Source organism: Rhinoraja longicauda, chromosome 13, assembly GCF_053455715.1.
Source record: "Rhinoraja longicauda isolate Sanriku21f chromosome 13, sRhiLon1.1, whole genome shotgun sequence".
NCBI lineage: Eukaryota > Metazoa > Chordata > Chondrichthyes > Rajiformes > Arhynchobatidae > Rhinoraja > Rhinoraja longicauda.
The window spans coordinates 21,461,790-21,484,296 of NC_135965.1; the positions used below are offsets into that span (position 1 = coordinate 21,461,790).

A 22,507-nucleotide genomic window follows, 5' to 3' on the forward strand; every position below is an offset into this window, starting at 1 on the left:
ATGGGCCTAATGGCCTCCTCCTGCACCTATTTTCTATGTTTCTATGGATGCCAAGTCAATGGATACTTTTAAAGTGGAGATTGTCAGATTCTTGATTAATATGTGTGCCAGGGGTTATGGGGAGACGCCAGGAGAATTGGGTTGAGAGAAAAGGATAGATTAGCCATGATTGATGGTGGAATAGACTTGATGGGCCGAATGGCCCAATTCTGCTCTTATAACTTATAAACATATGCACACTATCCAATCAGATCAGAAAATACGATACACAAATAAAATCAAGTCAAACACAAGAACAAAAGGGGAAAATACAGAATGCAGAATATAGTTCTCAGCATTGTAGTGTACCAGTTCCATTGATAAAGTCCAATGCCTGCAATGGGGTAGAGATGGAAAATCTAGACACTGGAAAATGGGATAGAGGGGAATCGAACAGTACCCTAGCTTATGGAAGGACCGTTCAGAAGCCTGATAACAGAGGGGACAAACTGTTCCTAAGTCTGATGATGCACGCTTTCAAGCTTTTGTACGTTCTGCACGACAGGAGGAGGGTGAAGAAGAAATGACCGGGGTGGGACAAGTCTTTGATTATGTTGGCTGCTTTTCTAAGGCAGCATGTGGAAAGTCAGCCCCCTTGGAAGCAGAGTGTTTGCATGACACTCGGAATGCTGCCTAGAATAGTAGATACCTGTAACAGCTAAAAGGAAAGGTTCGGACAGACTTGGATTGTTTTTTTCTGGAATGCCGGATTAATTAAGAAGTATATGAAATGATCAATGGCGTAGATAAGATAGACAGTCAGAAAAGATTAGAGGGCATATCTTTAAGGTGTGAGGAGGATAGTTTAAAGATGTGCGGGCCAGACTTTTTTAATGCAGAGTGTGATGGGAGCCAGGAACGTGCTGCCTGTGGTGGTGGTGGTGGAGGTAGATACGATAAAGGTGCTTAAGAGGCTTTTAGATAGGAACATGGGCATGCAGGAAATGGAGGGATATGGATCACATGCAGGCACATAAGAATTGGTCTTGGCATCGTATTTGGCACAGGCATTGTGGGCCGAAGGGCCTGTTCTTGTGCTGCACTGTTCCACGTTCTGTGATATGGATCATGTGCGGGCAGATGAGTATATCTTGGCGTCATGTTCGACACAGACATCATGGGCCAAAGGGCCTGTACATCTTTGTTCATCTTTGTTCCTGCTCTTTCCTGATCTTCTCTCTATCTCTGCAGCTGATTTTCACTCCTACTGCTACTGTAGCCACTGTCCAGCCCGACATTCCTGTTGCTTCCTCCTCCTCTTCGGTATCTGCACCCACTCAGGTGAGTTGTTACAGTCAGACATCCCAGGGAAAATGCAACAAAATACAAATTCCAACCTTCACCTAACTCTTCATTGCTGTTGGTGCTGAGAGCTTTGTCCCTTTGCAAGGCAGGTCCACACACTCAGGGATCATTTATTATTTAACATTCAAAATTATCATTTAAATTTATTGTTTAAATGTTTAAATTTATCATTCAAACATTTAAATTCATCATGTAAAAGACACTTGGACAAGTTCATCGATAGGAAATGTTTCGAGGGATTTGGGCCTAACCCTGGCAAATGGGACTGGCTTAGATGGGGCATCTTGGTTGGCATGGATCAATTGGGCTGAAGGGCCTGTTCCCGTGCAGTATGACTATGTGATTGCATTGGATAATAGTTGTTCACTGTATCTCAGTACATGCAACAACAATAAGTCAACACTAATACATGGGATAGACAAAGAGTGCTGGAGTAACTCAGTGGGTCAGGCAGCATCTCTGGAGAAAAAGGATGGGTGACTTTTCTGGTCAGGACCCTTCTTCAGACTGACAGCGATACACCAATTTTTACACCATTATTTTGATGTGTCCTTGAACATGACCGGCAGAGTTAAGAACCCAGTGCTAGGTTATGGGATCAGGTTGGGAGCCTCTTTTTTTTATTGAGCCAGCACAGATACAGTGGGCCGAATGACCTTCTGTCCTGCAAATTCTGTTCTGAATCCAGTTCCGTGCATCCCAATTTGTACAAGACATTGGTGAGGGCACACCAAGAGTATTATGTCCAATTTTGGTCACCCTGTTATGGGAAAGATGTTACGCTGGAACAGGTGCAGAGAACGTTTGCGAGGATGTTGCCAGGACTCGAGGGTCTGAGCTATAGGACGAGGTTGGGCAGGCTTGGTCTTTACTCCTTGGAGTGCAGGAGGATGTGGGGTGAGCTTATAGAGGTGTACAAGATCATGAAAATAACATATAGGGTAAATGTACAGTCTTTTACCCAGAGTAAGGAAATCGAGAACCAGAGGATGTAGGTGTGAGGTGAGGGGGGGGGGGGGGGGGGGGGGGAAGATTTACTAGGAACCTGAGGGTCAACTTTGTTAACACATAGGGTGGTTGGTGAATGGAATGAGCTGCTGTAGGAGATAGTAGAGGCAGATACTATTACAATGTTTAAGAAACATTCAGACAGGTACATGGATAGGACGGGCTTAGAAGGATATGGGCCAAACATAGGCAGGTGGGACTAGTGTAGATGGGACATGTTGGTCAGTGTGGGCAAGTTGGGCCGAAGGACCCATTTCATGCTCTACGACTCTATGACTCTATGATTCAGGCAGGTTGTCAAGAGTCAAAATATATTTTTGAAGAAATTTAATGGAATGGGAACTGTGCATATGGAGGTGCGGCACTAGGCCAGAGACAAGGGTTCATTTTCGACCTCGGCCGCCGTCAGTGTGGAGCTTGAATGTTCTCCCTGTGACTGCATGGGTTTCCTCCAGGTGTTCCAGTTTCCTCCCACATCCCTAAGACTGTGCAGGTCTGCAGGTTAATTGTCCACACATAAAATTGCTCCCAGTGCATAGGAGGTGGATGAGAAAGTGGGATAACATAGAACTAGTGTGAACAGGTGATCGATGGTCACTGCAGGCTAAAGGGCCTGTTTCCATGTTGCATCTTTTAATCAATCAATCAAGTGTAGAGCACAAAGTGCTGGAGTGATTCGGCAGATCAGGCAGCAACACTGGAGGACATGGATATGTGATGTGTCATGCCGAGATCCATCTTCAGACTGAAGAAGAGTATGAAGAAGGGTCTCGACCCGAAATGTCAACTATCCATGTTCCCAAGGGATGCTGTATGACCCACTGAGTTACTACAGCTCTTCGTTTCCTTGTTTGTATCAATGTTGGCTTATGATTGTCACGTGTACCAGATACAATCAAAAGCTTAAGACACGAGGAACAAAAGATTTAAAGGTACAGGATGGAAATGGGCCCTTCGATCCATCAAGTCTGTGCCGACCAGTGATCACCCTTTACAATAGCGCTATCTTACACAATAGGAACAATTTATAAACCTGTACATCTCTGGAGTGTGCGCGGAAACCGGAGCACCCGGAGAAAACCCATACGGACACGGAGAATGTACAAATTCTATACAGTTAGCAACCATAGACAGGATCAAAGCCGGCTCTCAGGCGCTATAAGGCAGCAACTTTACTGTTGCGCCACTGTGCCACAAATGCTGGTTTACAAAATGCTAGAGCAACTTAACGGGTGAGGCAACATCTCTGGAGGACATGGATAGGCAACGTTTCGGGTAGGAAGCGAAGAAGGGTCCGAACCAAAACGTCACCTATCCACGTTCTCCAGAGATGCTGCCTGACCTGCTGAGATATTGCAGCACTTTGTGTCTTTCTCAGTGAAAAACTTTGTTTTACGTGATATATGGGCAGATCGAACCATACATGAGCACAAATGCTGGTGCAAAGAGAATGGGAATGGAGTGCAGAATAGAGTGTTACAGCAGCAGCGAAAGTGCAGATAATATAATATGTACTTTTTTAGAGATACAATATAGAAACAGGCCCTTCAGCCCAACAAATTCATGCCAACATCGATCACCCACTCACCACACTAGTTTTATGTTATCCCACTTTCTCATCCACTCCCAACACACTAGGGCTCTCTGGCACTGTGAGGCAGCAGCTCTACCAGCTACACCAATGTGCCACCTTTTCTCTGTGGCGGTAACATTATATTCTGCAACCTAAATCCAACCCGTTGTGGGACAGTTGGAACCTGTGGCTCTTGATCTCTCTCTTGGGTCTTAGGTTCATAATCTAGCGGTTCGGAGCCAGCAGTTGGGAGTGCTGCCCGCTCCATCTCCTCAAACCGTCCCGCTGAAAGGCACGTGTCAGACGCAGCCCCTCTCAATGAGCCACGTGAAGACAGCCGGCCAAGGTGGCTCCTCCAAGACCAACGTGTTGGAACCGGGACCCGAGAACTCCAAGAAAGGGGAGAACCTGACTCCGTCCACCTCCGAGTCTCGCGTCTCCACGGTAACCCGGCTGCAGATTCCGGCCAGCGCTCAGCAACTCATCGCTCCTGGTAAGCAGCGGGGATACAGAGAGGGAGAAGGTGGGTCAGACCATCTGATGATGGAGATGCCACCAAATCCTGCATTGTGCCCATCCCTCAAGTGAGATGTTTGACAAGCTGTCCATTAAAAAAAACAAAAATAGGGGCATGATTTGCCTTCAACATAGAACAGTACAACACAGGAAAAGGCCCTTCGGGGGCCTGTTTAGTTTAGTTCAGCTTAGTTTAACTTAGCTTAGCTTAGCTTAGTTCAACTTAGTTTAGTTCAGCTTGGTTTAGTTCAGATTAGTTTAGTTCAGCTTGGTTTAGTTCAGATTAGTTTAGTTCAGCTTGGTTTAGTTCAACGGTTTATTTCAGCTTAGTTTAGTTTAACTTGGCAGTTCAACTTGGTTTAGTTCAAATTAGCATGGCTTAGTTTAGTTTAGCATGGCTTGGTTTAGCTTAGCATGGCTTAGCTTATTATAGCTTAGTTTAGTTGAGTTTAGCTTAGCTTATTTGCTCTGCGGAGCGGGGCGGTATGTTGGGAGGTGTGACGTTGCTCTGTGCTAATGGTCGGTGTCTTTGTTCACTACAGCTCCCTACACCCCGATGCAGCACCAGTTGATGAAGCAGCAACTGCCCCACCAACAGACCATGCCCAAGCTCCTAATCCAGCACAGGCCGCAGCTGCAGCCCCTGGCCCCCGAACCCTGCCCTCCACCCCATCACCTACCCCCTCCCCATCCCCACTGCATCTCGACCCAGGCCCACAGCCAGCCGCTCAGCCAGCCCTCGCCCCACCCTCACCCGCAGTCCCAGCAGCAAACGGTGGTGGTCTCCCCAGTCCTGCCCCGCTCCCCGCCCCGCTCGCCATTGCCCCCTCCCAGCATCATTGTGCAGCCGCAGTCCCTCACCCCTACCCAGCCGGCCCCCGGCCCAGCCCACCGCTCGCCGGTAGCTCAGATCGGACCCCTGCGACAGGCCCGTCCTGCCGCCCCTCCCTCCCTGAACGTCCCGGCCCAGCCCCTGCAGTCGGTGCGGGCTCTGGCTCTAGGGCCAGACATCGTTTCCTCCATCCAGGTGCTGCCCCAGACGGTCCTACATGCCAGGGAGCAGCTGCCCGCTGCCCAGGCCCTGATCCAGATGCCCTTCCAGGCTATGCCTCCGCCTCAGACCATCGCCGTCAACCTCCAGGTCCACGCCTCACCCCCTGTTGACGTCCCCCTGGTAGGAGTCGTTCAAACCTCTTCACCTCGCGCAGAACTCGAACGGGCAGTTCTCAGTGCCGGTTCGCGGGTCGTGTAGTGGGATATGGTCCCAATAGGGGCAAATGGGACTAGCCCACAAGAGGGGAACATCATTGAAACTTACCAAGTAATGAAAGGCCTGGATAGAGTGGACGTGGAGAGGATGTTTCCACTAGTGGAAGAGTCTAGGACCAGAGAGCACAGCCTCAGAATAAAAGGATGTACCTTTAGAAAGGAGATGAGAAGGAATTTCTTTAGTCAGAGGGCAGTGAATCTGTGGGATTCATTGCCACAGACGACGGGTGGAGGCCAAGTCATTTTGTATTTTTAAAGTGAAGATTGACAAATGCTTGATTAGTAATGGTGCCAGGGGTTATGGGGAGAAGGCAGGAGAATGGGGTTGAGAGGGATCAATAGTTCAGTCACGATTCATATCATCATATCATATCATATATATACAGCCGGAAACAGGCCTTTTCGGCCCTCCAAGTCCATGCCGCCCAGCGATCCCCGTACATTAACACTATCCTACACCCACTAGGGACAATTTTTACATTTACCCAGCCAATTAACCTACATACCTGTACGTCTTTGGATTGAATGGCAGGATAGACTTAATACTGCTCCAATAACCTATGAACAAAGCCAACCTGGCCAGCATGGACTGTGTGGGCCGAAGGTCCTGCTACCAAGCTCTACTGCTCTTATTTCAGTTCTTGTTAAGGAGTGGGGTTAAATGTGGGGAGGGTATTTCCCTGGCTGAGGTGGCGCCTGTGGGGAGGTCATCTCAATGTAATGTAGCTATGCAATAATATGGAAGAATGTAGCACACGGCCCTGCCCTTCAGCCCACCATGGCTGCATTGCCCATGATGTGCTTGTCTAACTAATCTAATCTGTCTGCACCTGATTCATATCCTTCCAGCCCCTGCATATCCATGTGCCTTTCTAAAAGCCACTTGTATCTTTTAAAACCTTTTTAAAAGCCACAAGTTTTATTTTTGTTACTGTAAACTTAAAAGGCCAATGGCTGTATGTCGCAATATTTTATTGAGTACCATTGCACAAGTGTCAATAGAAGCTACTGTTTGTCAATTTAATTGCCTCCCTGTGGTGAAACTGTGCCTAAGAGACAATTGTGTCTGATTCCAGGATGTGGAAATGTGCATTGTGTTCCGTGGGTTCGGCTTGTGTCGTGTGTTAGTTGGAACGGGAATTTTGGGAATCTAACAGTGGGACATGGAAACCTTTTTTGCTCTTGACTTTTTTCCCAAGACAACTTTTCTTCTGCTCGTTTATTTCCAAATAAACCTTTAAGTGGTTCTTAAGTGCACAATAGAATTAGTTTTATAACCAATTTGGTCCGCGTGAGATAAATAGTGTTTCATAATACATCAACTGCGATAACTCATTTCCCTTGAGTTATGTAAACACACATTGTAGCAGAATGACCTGTACGTTGCCTGACAAGAAGTTGGAAGATATGTGAGACTGTGTACGTGGATGTACAGGAGAGAGTGAATTGCACTGGGGATGTGGAAAAGTGCACTGTGTTCTGTGGGTTCTGCTTGTGTTGTATGTTCGTTGGGATGAGATTTTTTTACACTGGGTCCTGTCATCTAACAGTGAGACGTTGTGCCTTCGCCAGGTGTGCTCGGTGGAAGATAACTGTGACCAGGAGATGAGGGAGGAGCATGAAGAATGCTTCGTAGCTCGAAGAGGAGTCTCGCCACTCACCTCCCACTCCGAATCCTCCACCTCGACGGCGGAAGGGGAAACACAGACGACCGGGGACGTTTGCCAAGGTCATAGTCATAGTCACATTGCAGGGAAGCTGGCCCTTTGGCCCAACTCGTCCATGCCGACCAACATGGCCCGGTGAAGCTAGTCCCATTTGCCCGCATTTGGCTCGTATCTCTCTAAACCTTAACTGGGTCTGAGGAAGGGTCCCCTACCCGAAACGTCCCCTACCCGAAACGTCTCCTAACCATGTTCTCCAGAGATGCTGCCTGACCTGAGTTACTCCAGCATTTTGTGTCTTCCCTCTAAACCTTTCCTATCCATGTACCTGTCAAAGAGCCTTTTAAATGTTGTTATTGTACCTGCCTCAACTACCTGGCAGTTTGTTCCATACACCCACCGATCTCCTCTCTATTAAATCGTTCTGCTCTCATCTTCAACCAATGCCCTCTAGCTCTTGGTTCTCCTACCCTGAGAGAAATACTCTGTACATTCAACCTGTCTGTGCACCTCATGATTTTAAACACCTCCATAAGATCACGCCTTAGCCTCCTGCGCTCCAAGTGTTAGCCTGCTCAACCTCTCCTTAGATCTCAGGCCCTTAAGTCCTGGCAACATCCTTGTAAATTATTGGAACTTGGAAACATCAGCAGAAACACACAGCAGGTCAGGCAGCATCCGTCGAGAACAGAAACAGACTGGACATTTCAGGTACATGACACTTTCCCTGTTCTCATTGTTTCACACATCGATGTCAAAGAGCAGCACAGTGACGCAGCTGGTATAGCGGCTGCCTCACAGCGTCAGAGACCCGGGTTCAATCCTGACCTCGGGTGCTATCTAGTGTGGAATTTGCACGTTTTCCCTCTGACAATGTAGGTTTCCTCCAGGTGCTCTGGTTTCCTCCCACATTCCAAAGACGTGCGGGTTTGTAGGTTAATTGACCCTCTGTAAATTGCCCCTAGTATGTAGGGAGTGGATGACAAAGTAGGATTACATAGAACAAGTGTGAACGGGTGATCGATGGTCGGCGTAGATTTGGTGGGCCGAAGGACCTGTTTCCATGCTGACACCCACATCTTGAATTTTCATCCTTCAGGCAGACTGGTGCTCTGGCATCTTATCCCTTCCATTAAATTTGCCCTGCACATCTCTTTTGAACTCTGCCCCTCTCAACTTAAAGCCTCCTAGTATTTATTTTTTCTATCCTGGGAAAATGGTTTTGACTGTCTACCCTATATATGCCTCTCATAACTTTCTCTATTTCTTTCAAGACCCCCTCAACCTTTGATGTTCCAGAGAAAACAGTCCAAGTCTGTCCAACCTCTCCCTGCAGCTAATACCTTCTAATCGAGGCAGCATTTAGTTTTTAGTTTAGTTTAGTTTAGAGATACAGCCCTTTGGCCTACCGAGTCCGCACAGACCAGCGATCCCTGCACATTAACACTATCCCACACACACTAGGTACAACTTACATTTATACCAAGCCAATTTACCTACATACCAGTACGTCTTTGGAGTGTGGGAGGAAACCGAAGATCTCGGAGAAAACCCACGCAGGTCACGGGGAGAACATACAAACTCCATACAGACAGCAACGTAGTCGGGATTGAACCCGGGTCTCTGGCGCTGCAGGCGGTGTAAAGCAGCAACTCTACCGCTACGCCACTGTGCCGCATTCTGGTAAACATCTTTCCGACCTGCACCGTTCCAAGCCTCCACATCCTTACTGTAATGGGGCGACCAGAACTACACACAGTACTCCAAATGCGGCCTGACCAAAGTCCTGCAAAGCTGCATCGTGGCTTAGTTTAGAGATACAGCGTGGAAACTGGCCCTTTGGCCCACCGACTCCGTACTGACTTATGATCACCCATAAGCCCACACCATTGTTCTATCCTACACACTAGGGACTATTTACAGAAGTCAATTAACTTACAAGCCTGAATGTCTTTGGAATGTGAGAAGAAACCAGAGCACCCGGAGAAAACCCAGGGAAAACATGCAAGCACCTTACATACTGCACCCATAGTCAGGATCGAATCAGGATCTCTGGCGCTGTAAGGCAGCAACTCTACTGCTGTGCCACCCTGGTGTCTTGACTTGAGTAAATGACAGTGCAAATGCTGAACGAGGATTTGACGGCTCCGCCCACCTTGCCTTGCAGAAGGACGGGAGACTACAGTCGTAACCTCAGCGAGCGCCTCAGTCATCCGGTCGTCTGCTGACACACTGCTCCTCACCAGCGCCTCGGCCCCAGCCGCCCTCCTCATCAAGTCGAAGCCCAGCGGAGCTGCCCACAGCACGGGCAGCCTTCCGGGCGCAGATAGCAAGCCACCCCAGGCCATCGTGAAGCCACAGATCCTGACCCACGTCATCGAGGGCTTTGTCATCCAGGAGGGGCTGGAGCCATTCCCCGTAAGTAGAACTTGCCTTTCGTAGAGTCATACAGCACTGAAACAGGCCATTCCCCCCCAATTCATGCATGCCAACCAAGTTGCCCAATCTATGCCAGTCCCACCTGCCCGCATTTGACACATATACTGTCTAAACCTTTCCTATCCAAATGTCTTTGAAATGTTGTTATTGTATCTGCCTTAACTGCCAGCTCTGTCAAAAACACATAATAGTGGAGCAACCCAAAGAGTCAGGTAGCATCTGTGGAGTAAAATGGAAAGAGACATTTCGGGTTGGGACTTCTTTCAGACTGATTGGAATAAGGGAGATATAAATTGGAAAAGTAAGTTGGGGCTGGGTTAAAGCCCAGCAAATGATAGGTGGGTACAGGTGAGGGGCCCGACAAAGCCCAATTAAAGATAGTTCAAGGTCTCCAATGAGGTAGATGGGAGGTCAGGACCATACTCTAGCTGATGAGAGGATTTAAAGTTGCCTGATAACAGCTGTGAAGTAACTGTCTTTGAATCTGGAGGTGTGCGTTATCACACCAGTACCTCCTGCCCGAAGGGAGAGGGGAGAAGAGGGAGTGACCAGGGTGAAACTGTTCCTTGATTGTGGTGGCAGTCTTGCCGAGGCATCGAGAAGTGTAGATAAGCAAATGGAAAGGAGCTACATTCACAACCTCTGTAATTTCTTCCGGTCTTGGATGGAGATGTTCCCAAACCATGCTGTGATGCAACTCAATAAGAATATAGGTTTAAGTTGAAGAGGTAAAAATCTAAGAGGAGCCTGAGGGGCAACTTTTTTACACAAAGGGTGGTAGATATATGGAACGAGCTGCCGGTGGTGGTAGTTGAGGCAGGTACTATTAAAACATTTAAATGCCATTTGGACAGGTACATGGATAGGTTAGTTTTAGATGAATATGCGCCAAATACAGGGAGGTGGGACCAGTGTATATAGGGCATGCTGGTTGGCATGGGCAAGATGGGCCGAAGGGCCTATTTCCGCACTGTATGACTGAGCCTTCTACAGCGCACCAGTAGACGTTGGTCAGGGTTGATAGGGACTTGTCAAACTTCCTAAGCCTTCAGAAGACATAGAGGCGTTGGTATGGAGTTGAGGAAACAGCAGTTTCTTCTAAGACCTTACAGTGCACCACTGGTGGGATTGATTATTCTTTCAGGAGGCGGGTCTTGCAGATTAACTCTTTGTGCTCCCCGGAGGTTTTGGCGTGTTCGGGTCTTGGTGCAACTGCACTGCCAGTTAATGCGATGCCTCTCTTCTCGTGACAGGTGAGTCGTTCCTCGCTACTGACGGAGCAGCCGGTCAAGCAGAAGGTGCCAAACGACGCCCCGGTCTCGCCAACCGCCTCTGCACCTCCGTCGGCCGGAGGAGAAATGCAGGGCAACACGAGCAAGCCGCTGGAGGAGTCCCTCGACAGCGACGTGGATGAGCTGACGGGAGAAGGTCCGTAAGTCTCAGAGTGTATGGGAGGGACGGTGGAGGGGGATGGGCGATCTGGGCAAGGGGACAAATGGTAGCAAATCACTCTGCCCTCTTCAGCATGTTGATTACATGAAGCTACTTCACGTTCTACAAATTGGTCTAATTATTGCTGCCTTTTACTAAGAGAGGGTGGTGGGTATATGGATCATATTGCCAGAGGAGGTAGTTGAGGCAGGTACTATAACAGCATTCAAAAGACACTTGAACAGGGACATGGATTGGAAAGGGTTAGAGGGATATGAGCCAAACGCAGGCAGGTGGGACCAGCGTGAATGGGGCATCTTGGTTGGCATGGAAAAGTGGGCCAAAGGGCCCGTTCCAGTGCTGTATGACTGTGACTCCAAGAGAACCATTATTCAACGGTTCAACGATCCTTTATTGTCATGTGTACCATTTAAGGTGCAGTGAAATTTGATTTACCATACGGTCATGCCTGGAAAAAGCAACAAAACACACAACTACAAAAAAGTTAACATAAACATCCACCGCAGCGGATTCCCCACATTCCTCACTGTGATGGAGGCAATAAATTCTAATCTTCTTCCCTCTTTATTCTCCCGCGGTCGGGACAGTCGAACCATCCGCAGTCAGGGCGATCGAAGCTCCTGCAGACGGCGATCAAAGCTCCCGCGATCGGGGCGGTCGAAGCTCCTGAAGTCGATCCCTAACCAAGCTCCAACCAAGCGAGCTCCACGATGTTAAGTCCGGCAGGCTCCCGCAGTTGGAGCTCCCAAAGCCGATCCCCAGAAAGAGGCCGCCAGCTCCTCGATGCTAGGCTGATATTGAGAGCTTTCTTAATCATGGCTTTCTTATTAAGGGTTTAATGCGAGAGCAGATGCTGGAATCTTGAGCAAAATGCACAAATTACTGGAGGAGTTTGTTGGCACAAGGAACAGCAGATGCTAGTTTACGAAAAAAAGACACACAAAATGTTGGAGTAACTCAGCGGGTCAGGCAGCATCCCTGGCGAAGACGTTCCCCTCCCTGACTCGTGGCTGATGAAAGGTCTCGACCAGAAAATTCACCTATTCCTTTTCTTCAGAGATGCTGCCCGACCCGTTGAGTTACTCCAGCATTTTGAGTCTATTGCAGAACATGAACAGGTGAATGTTTTTCAGACTGAATGTAGCAGGGGGTGGTGTTGGGACAAAGCCTTCCAAGTGATAGGTGACTGGTCCACCCATGTGCCAATCAACCTCCTTCACCTATATTCATTTATCACTTGGACATTTAGGTCCGAAAGGCCTGTTCCTGTGTGGTAATGTTCTATGATTTATTAATTAAACTAGGCTGCAGGTCCTTCAGTAGTTTAAGCAGCTGACAGGATCTGCCATAGCTGCAAGCTGCCATTTTTTTGTCTTCAACAAAAACTCTGGTCTTAACTGCATGTGCAAGGAACTGCAGATACTCGTTTACCAAAAATGACACAAAGTGCTGGAGTAACTCAGCAAGTCAGGCAGCATCTCTGGAAAACATGTACAGCCCAACTCGTCCATGCTGACCAAGATGTCCCAGCTACGATCACCCAATACACTAGCTCTATCCTACACACTGAGGACAATTTACAATTTTATCGAAGCCAATTAACCTACAAACCTGCATATTTTTGGAGTGTGGAGGAAACTGGAGCACCCGGAGAAAACCCACGTGGTCACAAGGAGAACGCACAAACTCCGTAGACAGCACCCGTGGTTAGGATGGAACCCGGGTCTCTAGTGCTGTAAGGCTGCAACTCCACCGCTGCGCCAATGTGCCACCCCTTTTCATTGCGAATTATAGACAATAGGTGCAGGAGTAGGTCATTCGGCCCTTCAAGCCAGCACCGCCATTCAATGTGAACATGGCTGATCATTCACAATCAGTACCCCGTTCCTACCTTCTCCCCATACCCCCTGACTCCGCTATCTTTAAGAGCTCTATCTAGCTCTCTCTTGAAAGCATCCAGAGAATTGGCCTGTGGAATTCTCTGAGGCAGAGAATTCCACAGATTTACAACTCTCTGACTGAAAAAGTTTTTCCTCATCTCTGTTCTAAATGGCCTACCCCTTATTCTTAAACTGTGGGCCCTGGTTCTGGACTCCCCAAACATTGGGAACATGTTTCCTGCCTCTAATGTGTCCAATCCCTTAATAATCTTATATGTTTCAATAAGATCCCCTCTCATCCTTCTAAATTCCAGCGTATATGAACCTAGTCGCTCCAGACTTTCAACATACGACAGTCCCGCCATTCTTGGAATTAACCTAGTGAACCTACGCTGCACGCCCTCAATAGCAAGAATATCCTTCCTCAAATTTTGAGACCAAAACTGCACACAGTACTCCAGGTGCGGCCTCACTAGGGCCCTGTACAACTGCAGAAGGACCTCTTTGCTCCTATACTTAACTCCTCTTGTCATAAAGGCCAACATGCCATTAGGTTTCTATTGTCTATTGAATACTGTGTTTACAAACCTGTTGTGCTGCTACTGCAATTGTGCTGCTACTGCAAGTAAGAATGTCCTTGTTCCAGTTCGGGACATATGATAATAAAACACTCTTGACCCTGCGTGAAAAAGTTGCCCCTCAGGTTCCGACGTGATTTATTTTGTGATTGACATTGCAGAAGGGATGGAGGGCAGTGACCCAGACATGCTCAAGTGTGAGTTCTGTGGGAAGATGGATTACGCTCACAAATTCAGGAGGTCAAAGCGTTTCTGCTCTATGTCCTGTGCCAAAAGGTATGAGCTTGGCGGCTGTGCGTTTGCTGACGTTCTGTGCTGATCACAGTCACCATTGAAGTCAATGAATCATTGTTTCGATATATTGCTTAATTGCTTGCTAGGTTTAGTTTAGTTTATTGGCATGTGTACCAAGGTACAATGAAAAGCTTTTTGTTGTGTGCTATCTATTCAGCAGAAAGATTACACTTGAGCTGTCCACCATGTAAAGACACATGATAAAGGGAATAATGTTTAATGCAAGATAAAGTCCAGTAAAGTCCGATTAAAGATAGTCTGAGGGCATCCAATGTGGTAGATGGTAGCTCAGGTCCACTCTCTAGTTGGTGATGGTTCAGCTGCCTGATAACAGCTGGGAAGAAACTGTCCCTGAATCTGAAGGTTTGCATTTACACACCTCTGTACCTCTTGCCTGATGGAAGAGGGAGTGTCCAGGGTGAGACTGGTCCTTGATAATGTTGGTGGTCTTGCCGGGGAAGCGTGAAGTACAAATGGAGTCGATGTAAGGGAGGTTGGTTAATGAGATGGTTTGGGCTGCGTCTACAACTCTCTGCAATTTCTTGCAGTCTTGGATGGAGCTGCTCCCAAACCATGCTGTGATGCACCTGATAAAATGCTTTCTATGGCGCCTCTGTAGAAAGTGAGAGTTGTTGGGAATATGCCAAACCTAGGACTTCTACGGAAGTAGATGCGTTGGTGTGCTTTCATGGCCCTTATTATTGTCACGTGAAACGTGAAAAGCTTTATTTTGCATGCTATCCACAGTATGTGGAAACAAAAAACTGCAGATGCTGGTTTATACCAAAGATAGACACAAAGTGCTGGAGTAACTCAGCAGGTTAGGCAGCATCTCTGGAGAAAAAAGAGAGATGACATTTCGGGTCGAGACCTTCAGCAGATCAGATATACTGTATATAGATATAATCAAGTCAAATTCAAGGACATAGGTAGAGGCAAGGGGAAGATGCAGAGTGCAGAATATAGTTCTCAGCATTGTATGGTGCCAGTTCTGGAGGCAAAGTCCAATGTCCCCAATGGGGCAGTGGTAAATCTGACAGTACCCTTTTTTTTTCTCTCCCCCTCCCGCCCCCTCTCTCTCTCCCCCTCTTTCTTCTTCGACATAGATTGTGTAGGCTGTACTGTAGGATACAGTTTTAAGATGAGAGCGGCAAAGTGTAAAGGAGATGTGCAGGGCAAGTCTTTCACACAGGGGGTGGTGAGTGCCTGGAATGTGCTGCCAGAGCTGGTGGTGGAGGCAGATACGGTAGTGGTATTTAAGAGGCTTTTGGATAGGCACATGGATATGCAGGGAATGGAGAGATATGACCATGTGCAGATAGATATGAGTTGGTCTTGGCATAATTTCAGCACCATGTTGTGAGCCGAAGGGCCTGTTGCTGTGTTGTACTGTTCGGTGTTCTAAAGTAAAGGGAAGATTTTCAAACATTCAGCAGCAGGAAGTGAGAAGGCTGAATTATCGAGCTTGTTTTATTTTTCCTGGCTGATTCTCAGTGAGTTGATTTACAGTATTGTGACATAGTCTGGTGCTGCAGAAGAGGATAATTATTCCTTCAAAAGAACATCCAGCACACAAAAAGTCCTCGAGTTCTTCCCAGGGCAGACTGCTCCACTCTAACTTCGAGCTTCAATGTGCAAATCTAGTTGTGTTTAGTTTAGTTTAGAGATACAGTATTGAAACAGGAACACTGAGTCCACACCAACCATCGATCACTCATTCACACTAGTTCTATGTTACCCCAATTTCACATCCTGCACACGAGAAGCCAATTAACATCCAATCAAGTGCCATTTTTGGTGACTAGCTTATGGATTGATGGAAAGGTATGGCATGGAAACAGGTCCTTCAGCCTTCTGAGTTCACGCCGACCATCGATCACCATCAAAAGTTCAATGTTATTCCACTTTCCCATCCACTCCCTATACACTCGGTAATTTACAGAGGTCAATTGACCTACAAACCCACCCATCTTTGGGATGTGGGAGGGAACCGGAGCACCCAGAGGAAACCCATGCGGTCATTGGGAGAACATACAAATTCCACACGTAGACAGCACCCGAGGTCGGAATTGAACCCGGGTCCCTGGTGTTGTGAGGCAGCAGCTGTACCAGCTGCTCCACTGTGCTGCCCTGTACGTCAGTCTGCAGGAGTGGACCAGATTTCCACAAAGTTCTCATTTAAAATGCACAGCTTATTGAATCAACTCAAAGGAAAAATAATTTCCACACTTGGCATTAGTGATTGCACAAAAAGGCATGACTTGTTTCCAAAGTTGCGCTTGACATCCCCAAGCTGACCCATATGTCAGTCCCAATCATTCATTGTCCGAGAAGTTGCCAAGAGATGTGATGAAAGCAATCTATCAGTTTTGCAGATCTACCAAGCTTTCTAATATGCCCAGACCCTTGAAAAGCATCCAACATTTCTTTTGAAGCTCTGTGGGAAGAAAATTAATCGAGTGCAAACTAAATGGTGATGGCGTTCTTTCCATTTGGCATCTTTTCTCTGAATATACAATCAGACAGTGGGAGCGGTTCTGGTGTATATATTACAGGTCCTTGTTATGAATCCTCTGCCAAGCCAAACTAGATTGTCCTGTATAAATGCCGTCACAAACTGAACTAAACTAAACATTCTGATCTGAAATATGAGCAGGCACAAGTCCGAAGATATGCCTTAGAACTTTTGGAATCGCTGCAAAACTGTTTTCTGACTGCTGAACAAGAGTTATACTTTCAAATAAAGTTTCTCGGAGCTTGCCAACTTCAGATGTTTGTAGCACTGCATCATGGCAGAAACGTAGCCACTTGCATTGTTTTTGATTGTTCCGCCCGTGGTGAATTAACAAATTCCTTACAACATATAAAACTGTCCGAGGAGATTGGAGCCAAAAAAATGAATATAAACTCACCTTGGGATAAGCATTATAACATGTCTACAGTGGTGCAGCTGGTAGAGCTGCTGCCGCACAGCGCCAAGGACCCGGGTGAGATCCTGACCTTTGGTGCTGTCTGTGTGGAGTTTGCACATTCTCGTTGTGGGTTTCGTCCCACTCCCCAGAGACGTGCAAGTTTGTAGGTTAATTGGCTGCTGCAAATTACCCCTAATGTATTGGGAATTGACGAGCAAGTGGAATAACACAGAACGCGTGTGAACTAGTGTCGATGGTTGGCATGGACTCGGTGGGCCAAAGCGCCTGTTTCCACGCTGTGTCTCTAAACTAAAACTGTTCACTATATCTTATTACACATGACAATAATAAATCAACACCAATGCCCACTCCAAGACTTGGCATTCCGCCTAAAGTGTGCTGCACTTCAGAATAAAAGGATGTACCTTTAGAATGAACATGAGGAAGAATTTATTTAGCGAGTGGGTGGCGAATCTGTGGAATTCATTGTCACAGACGTCTTCGGAGACCAGGTAATTGGGTATTTTTAAAGTGGAGATTGATAGGTTCTTGATTAGGAAGAGCGTCAAAGATTACAGGGAGAAGGGAGAAGAATGGGGTTGAGAGGGAAAGATGGATCAGCCATGATCAAATGGAGGAACAGACTAGATGGGCTGAATGGCCTAATTCTGCTCATATGTCTTATGACCAGTATTTCATATGAAGTTTCCAAATGGCATTATATGCAATTTCTCTGTTTATAAAACTCTGGTTGCCCTGTGCCTTTTATGTCTAGAAAGACAGGTGGCACTGTCATGCAGCGGTCGAGTTACTGCCTTACATTGCCAGAGACCCGGATTTGATCCTGACTACAGGTGCCGTCTGTATGGAGTTTGCACATTCTCCTTGTGACTGCCTGGGTTTCTCCGAGTGCGCCAGTTTCCTCCCACAATCCAAAGGTTTGCCTCCCACAAAGATTCCTCCCACAATCCAAAGGTACAGGTTTGCAGGTAAATTGGCTTCAGTAAAATTGTAAATTGTCCCTAGTGTGTAGGATAGTGCTAGTGTATGTGGATTGCTAGTTGGGGGCGAAGGGCCTGTTTCCACATTGCAGATCTAAAGTTTAAAGTCTAAAGACTGCTCAAATTGTTCTACAGTCTCCAGCGATTTCTCCCTGCAGACCTGTTCTTCCGACCCTTGCAAAGGTACTGTGATGCCTTCTTGGTCTGAAGATCACCTCAGCAATGCTTTCACTCCTCCTTCTCTCCCAACAAGGTACAACGTGGGCTGCAGCAAGCGGATGGGGCTTTTTAAATCGGACAAGAGCTCGCGGTGGAACAGGAAGTCAGTACCCCATGCATTTGGTCGACGGGGGAGGAGGTGCAGTATCCTCGAAGGAGCATCAGGCGACCATTTTATGAGACAGGTACAAGGTTATATGACCGTAACACATGTAGACTCATTGCAACCGATCCGAGCCTAAACTTCACCTAGTTTAGTTTATTGTCACGTGTGCTGAGGTACAGTGTAAAGCTTTTGTTGTGTGCTATCCAGTCAGCGGAAAGACTATACATGATTACAGTCGAGCCGTCCACAGTTTCAGATACAGGATAAAGGGAATAATGTTTAGAGCAAGATAAAATCTGAGAGGAGATTTAGAAGAGCATAGTTAAAGTAAGAAATGCTGCTGTTGGAGTAGAGGTTTAAAAGAGTGGAACAATTGTAAAGTGTGATTGCAGATCCACTTCTGGGATCAGCACGCAGAGAGTCGCTTGGCTTGGGCACCATCTTACTTGCTACAGAACCTATCCATGTTCTTCAGAGATGCAGCCTGACCTGCCAAGTTTTTCCAGCACTTTGTGTCCTTTTGTGAAAGGTCTCGGCCTGAAACAATATCAAATGCCCATTTCTCTCCTGCTTGATTTCCTCCTTCCCTCCTCCTTTCCCTTCTCTGCTTGATCTGCTGAGTTTCTCCAGCTCCTCTCCTTTTTTTGCAAAACTATTCTTCAGACTGAGGAATCAAGAACCAGAGGACATAGGTTTAAAGTGAAGGGGGAAAGATTTAATGGGCATCTGAGGGGTAACTTTTTTCACACAAAGGGTGGTGGGTGAATGGAACAAACTGCCAGAGAAAGTAATTGAAGCAGGGATTATCACAACGCTTAAAAAACACTTTACATGGATACACAGGTACATGGATAGGACAGGTTTAGAGGGACACTAGACCAAGTGGACCCATTGGGCCCAAACCTCTCCTGCATTGGTGCAGCACCCTCCCCCTCCCCGCCTCCCCCTCCCCGCCTCCCCCTCCCCGCCTCCCCCCTCCCCCCCTCCCCCCTCCCCCCCTCCCCCCTCCCCCCCTCCCCCCCTCCCCGCCTCCCCCCCTCTCCCCCTCCCCCCCTCTCCCCCTCCCCCCCTCTCCCCCTCCCCCCCTCTCCCCGCCTCCCCCCCTCCCCGCCTCCCCCACCTGTCAAAATGTATTTTAATTGTTATAACACCTGCCTCAACTTCCTCCTCTGGCAGCTCGTTCCATATGCCCACCACTCTTTGTGTGAAAAAGTTGCCCCTCAGGTTCCTGTTAAATCTTTTCCCTCACACCTTAAACCTATGTCCTCTAGTTCTTGATTCCCCTACCCTGGTTTCAATGGTACTTTATTGTTAAATGTGCCTAAGTATTGTGAAATTCTGTTTTTGCACACAGTTCATGAAAAATCTGACTGTACACATGCACAATCATACTTAAGTATAAGAGTGTAAGAATGGTAGTTTACACTAAGGCAGTAAAACATTTTAAAAAAACATTTAGACAGGTACATTGATAGGAAAGATTTAGAGAAAGGTTCTTGATTAGTAAGGCTGTCAAAGTTTACAGGGGGAAGGCAGGAGAATGGGGTTGAGAGAGAAAGATAGATCTGCCATTTTTGAATGGGCTGAATGGCCTAATTCTGCTCCGATGACATGAACTTATGAAAGATATGAACCAAATGCAAGTAGAAAGGGCATCTTGGTCAGCATGGATAGGTTGGGCCAAAGGACCCGTTTCATTCTATGTATCACTCCAGAACTCTGATTCCCATAATATCCAGAGATTGGGTGGCGTGGTAGAGTTGCTGCCTTACAGCGCCAGACACCCAGGTTCAAATCTGACTGCAGGTGCTTTCTGTACAGAGTTTGTACGTTCTCCCGTGACCTGCGTGGGTTTTCTCCGGGAGCTCCGGTTTCCTCCCACACTCCAAATATGTACAGGTTTGTTGGCTAATTAGCTTGGTTATAAATGTAAAATTGTCCCTAGTGTGTGTAGGATAGTGTTACTGTGGAGGGGTTGCTGGTCGGTGCGGACTCAGTGGACTGTAGGGCCTGTTTCCGCGCTGTATCTCTAAACTAAACTAAGCATAGAAACAGGCTCTTCAGCCCACCAAGTTCACATTGACCATCAATCATTTAATCTTGACCATTCATTTATATGGTATAAATTTGGGTGACATAGTGGTGCAGGTGACAGAGCTGCTGCCTGACAGCTCCAGAGACCTGGGTTCAATCCTGACCTCTGGAGCTGTCTGTGTGGAGTTTGCGTGTTGGGCCAAAGGGCCTGTTCCTGTGCTGTAAGACTCCATGATTCTCTGTACCCTCTCAGGTGCCGGTTAGTTTCCCTCCTGCAGAAGAGGCCCTGCCGTCTGCTTCCAACCCTCCGCTTGCCGAGGAGGCCGTCAGTGTTGCCATGACGACCCGGCGTCGACAGAACGAGCGGGAGCGGGAGCTGCGGGAGCTGAGGATGCGGGAGAACTCGGAGTGCAGCGACGTGCTGCAGGCTGATCCCACCCTCTGGACCGTCGATCACGTGTGGGAGTTCATTCACTCTCTGCCAGGTCAGTACCCTCGCCCACCCTCGACACACTAGGGACAATTTACAATTTTACCAACGCCATTTAACCTACAAACCTGTATGTCTTGGGGTGCGGGAGGAAACTGGGGCACCCGGCAGAAACCCATGGGGTCACAGGGAGAATGTACTATCTCCGTACAGACGGCACCAATAGTCAGGATTGAACCCGGGTCTCCGGTGCCGTAAGGCAGCAGGTTCTACCACTGTGCCACCGTGCCGCCCCGTCGGCGGGCCGAAGGGCCTATTGGAGGAACGAAGAGTCTGGATTGAGTGGATGTGGAGAGGATGTTTCCACTAGTGAAAGAGTCTAGGACCAGAGGGGACAGCCTCAAAATAAAAGGACGTACCTTTAGAAAGGAGGAATTTCTTTAGCCGGAGGGTGGTGAATCTGGAATTCATTGCCTCAAACAGTGGTGGAGGCCAAGTTCCTGGGTACTTTTAACATGATATATAGGTTCTTGATTAGTAAGGATGCCAAAGGTTATGGGGAGAAGACAAGACAATGGGGTTGAGAAGGAAAAATAGATCAACCATGATTCAATGGTGGATTAGACTTGGTGTTGAATGGCCGATTTTTCTTTTCCCCCTATGACTTATGAACTTGCATTTCCATGCTGGATCTTTCAATTGTGCGTACAGCGGTGCAACGGGGAGAGCCATTGCCTCACAGTGCAATAGACCCTGGTTCGATCCTGACCGTGGGTGCTATCAGCGTGTGGAGTTTGCACATTCTCCCTGTGTCCGGGTTCTCCGGTTTCCTCCCACATCCCAAAGTTGTGCGGGTTTGTAGATTAATTGGCCCTCTGTAAATTGCCTCTAGTGTGTGGGGAATGGATGGGCAAGTGTGATAACATAGAGCTAGTGTGCTTTCCCTGGTTGCACGGTGTTCATCTCTCTGTCTCAACTCTATGCCTGGATGCAGCTGTAATAAAGAGATGATTTTAAGTACAAAGGCTTCAGTGCCTTTGATCATGGATCACTGCTTCGGAAAAGTAGCCAACATAATCAAAGAATTGACCCTGTCCCACCCCAGTCATTCCTCCTTCTTCCTGCTTCCGTCTGGCAGAAGCTTCAAAGCACGCACCTCCAGACTCGGAAACAGCTTCTTCCCCTCCGTTAACAGGCTTCTGAACTGTCCTTCCATAAGCTAGGCTACTGTCCGATGCACCTCTACCCCATTGCGGACATTTGTTTCTGGAACTGGTGCACTACAATGCTGAAAACTACAGTATATTCTGCATCTGTGTCTTCCCCTTTGCTCCACCTTTCAGTCTGTGATTCTGTCCAACACATCCATGTCAACCAGGATGCCCCATCTGCACCTGTTCCATTTGCTTCTGTCTGAAGATTTGCAATCAGTCTGAAGGAGGCTCCTGACCCGAAACATCACCAAACCCCGTTCTGCAGTGATTCTGACCGAAGTTGTCTTTTTTTGTAAACCTGCATCTGCAGTTTCTTATTTCCATCTATTCATTGTACTTGAGTTTGGCTTGATTGTATTTATGGATCATATTATCTGATTTAATTGGATAGCATGCAAAACAATGTTTTTCAATCTACCTCTGCACATGAGACAATAATAAACCTAAAGCTAATCCTAATTGAATGGAAAACTTGCCTTAAGGGTCCAGCTGATGGTTTTGTGTGGTTCCCACCCCATGCAGGTATAGTCCAGCTGATGGTTTTGTGTGGTTCCCACCTCATGCAAGTATAGTC

At 47.4% G+C, this 22,507-nt stretch overlaps 1 protein-coding gene across 7 annotated transcripts in view; it reads left to right on the forward strand.

Annotated features, from left to right (window-relative positions):
• The window catches only part of phc3 (polyhomeotic homolog 3 (Drosophila)), a 45,872-nt gene that overhangs the window by 20,768 nt on the left and 2,597 nt on the right, over positions 1-22,507 (forward strand). For 4 of the 7 annotated variants that reach the window (XM_078410527.1, XM_078410526.1, XM_078410525.1 and 1 more), the window contains exons 7-15: positions 1,231-1,320; positions 4,142-4,418; positions 4,984-5,615; positions 7,283-7,439; positions 9,542-9,792; positions 11,067-11,241; positions 13,885-13,999; positions 18,184-18,334; positions 20,543-20,774. In XM_078410527.1, coding sequence (XP_078266653.1) covers positions 1,231-1,320; positions 4,142-4,418; positions 4,984-5,615; positions 7,283-7,439; positions 9,542-9,792; positions 11,067-11,241; positions 13,885-13,999; positions 18,184-18,334; positions 20,543-20,774 — 2,080 coding nt within the window. Of the gene's footprint in view, positions 1-1,230; positions 1,321-4,141; positions 4,419-4,983; positions 5,616-7,282; positions 7,440-9,541; positions 9,793-11,066; positions 11,246-13,884; positions 14,000-18,183; positions 18,335-20,542; positions 20,775-22,507 lie in introns of those variants that run through there. The other 3 variants (XM_078410530.1, XM_078410529.1, XM_078410531.1) reach the window with 3 other exon arrangements.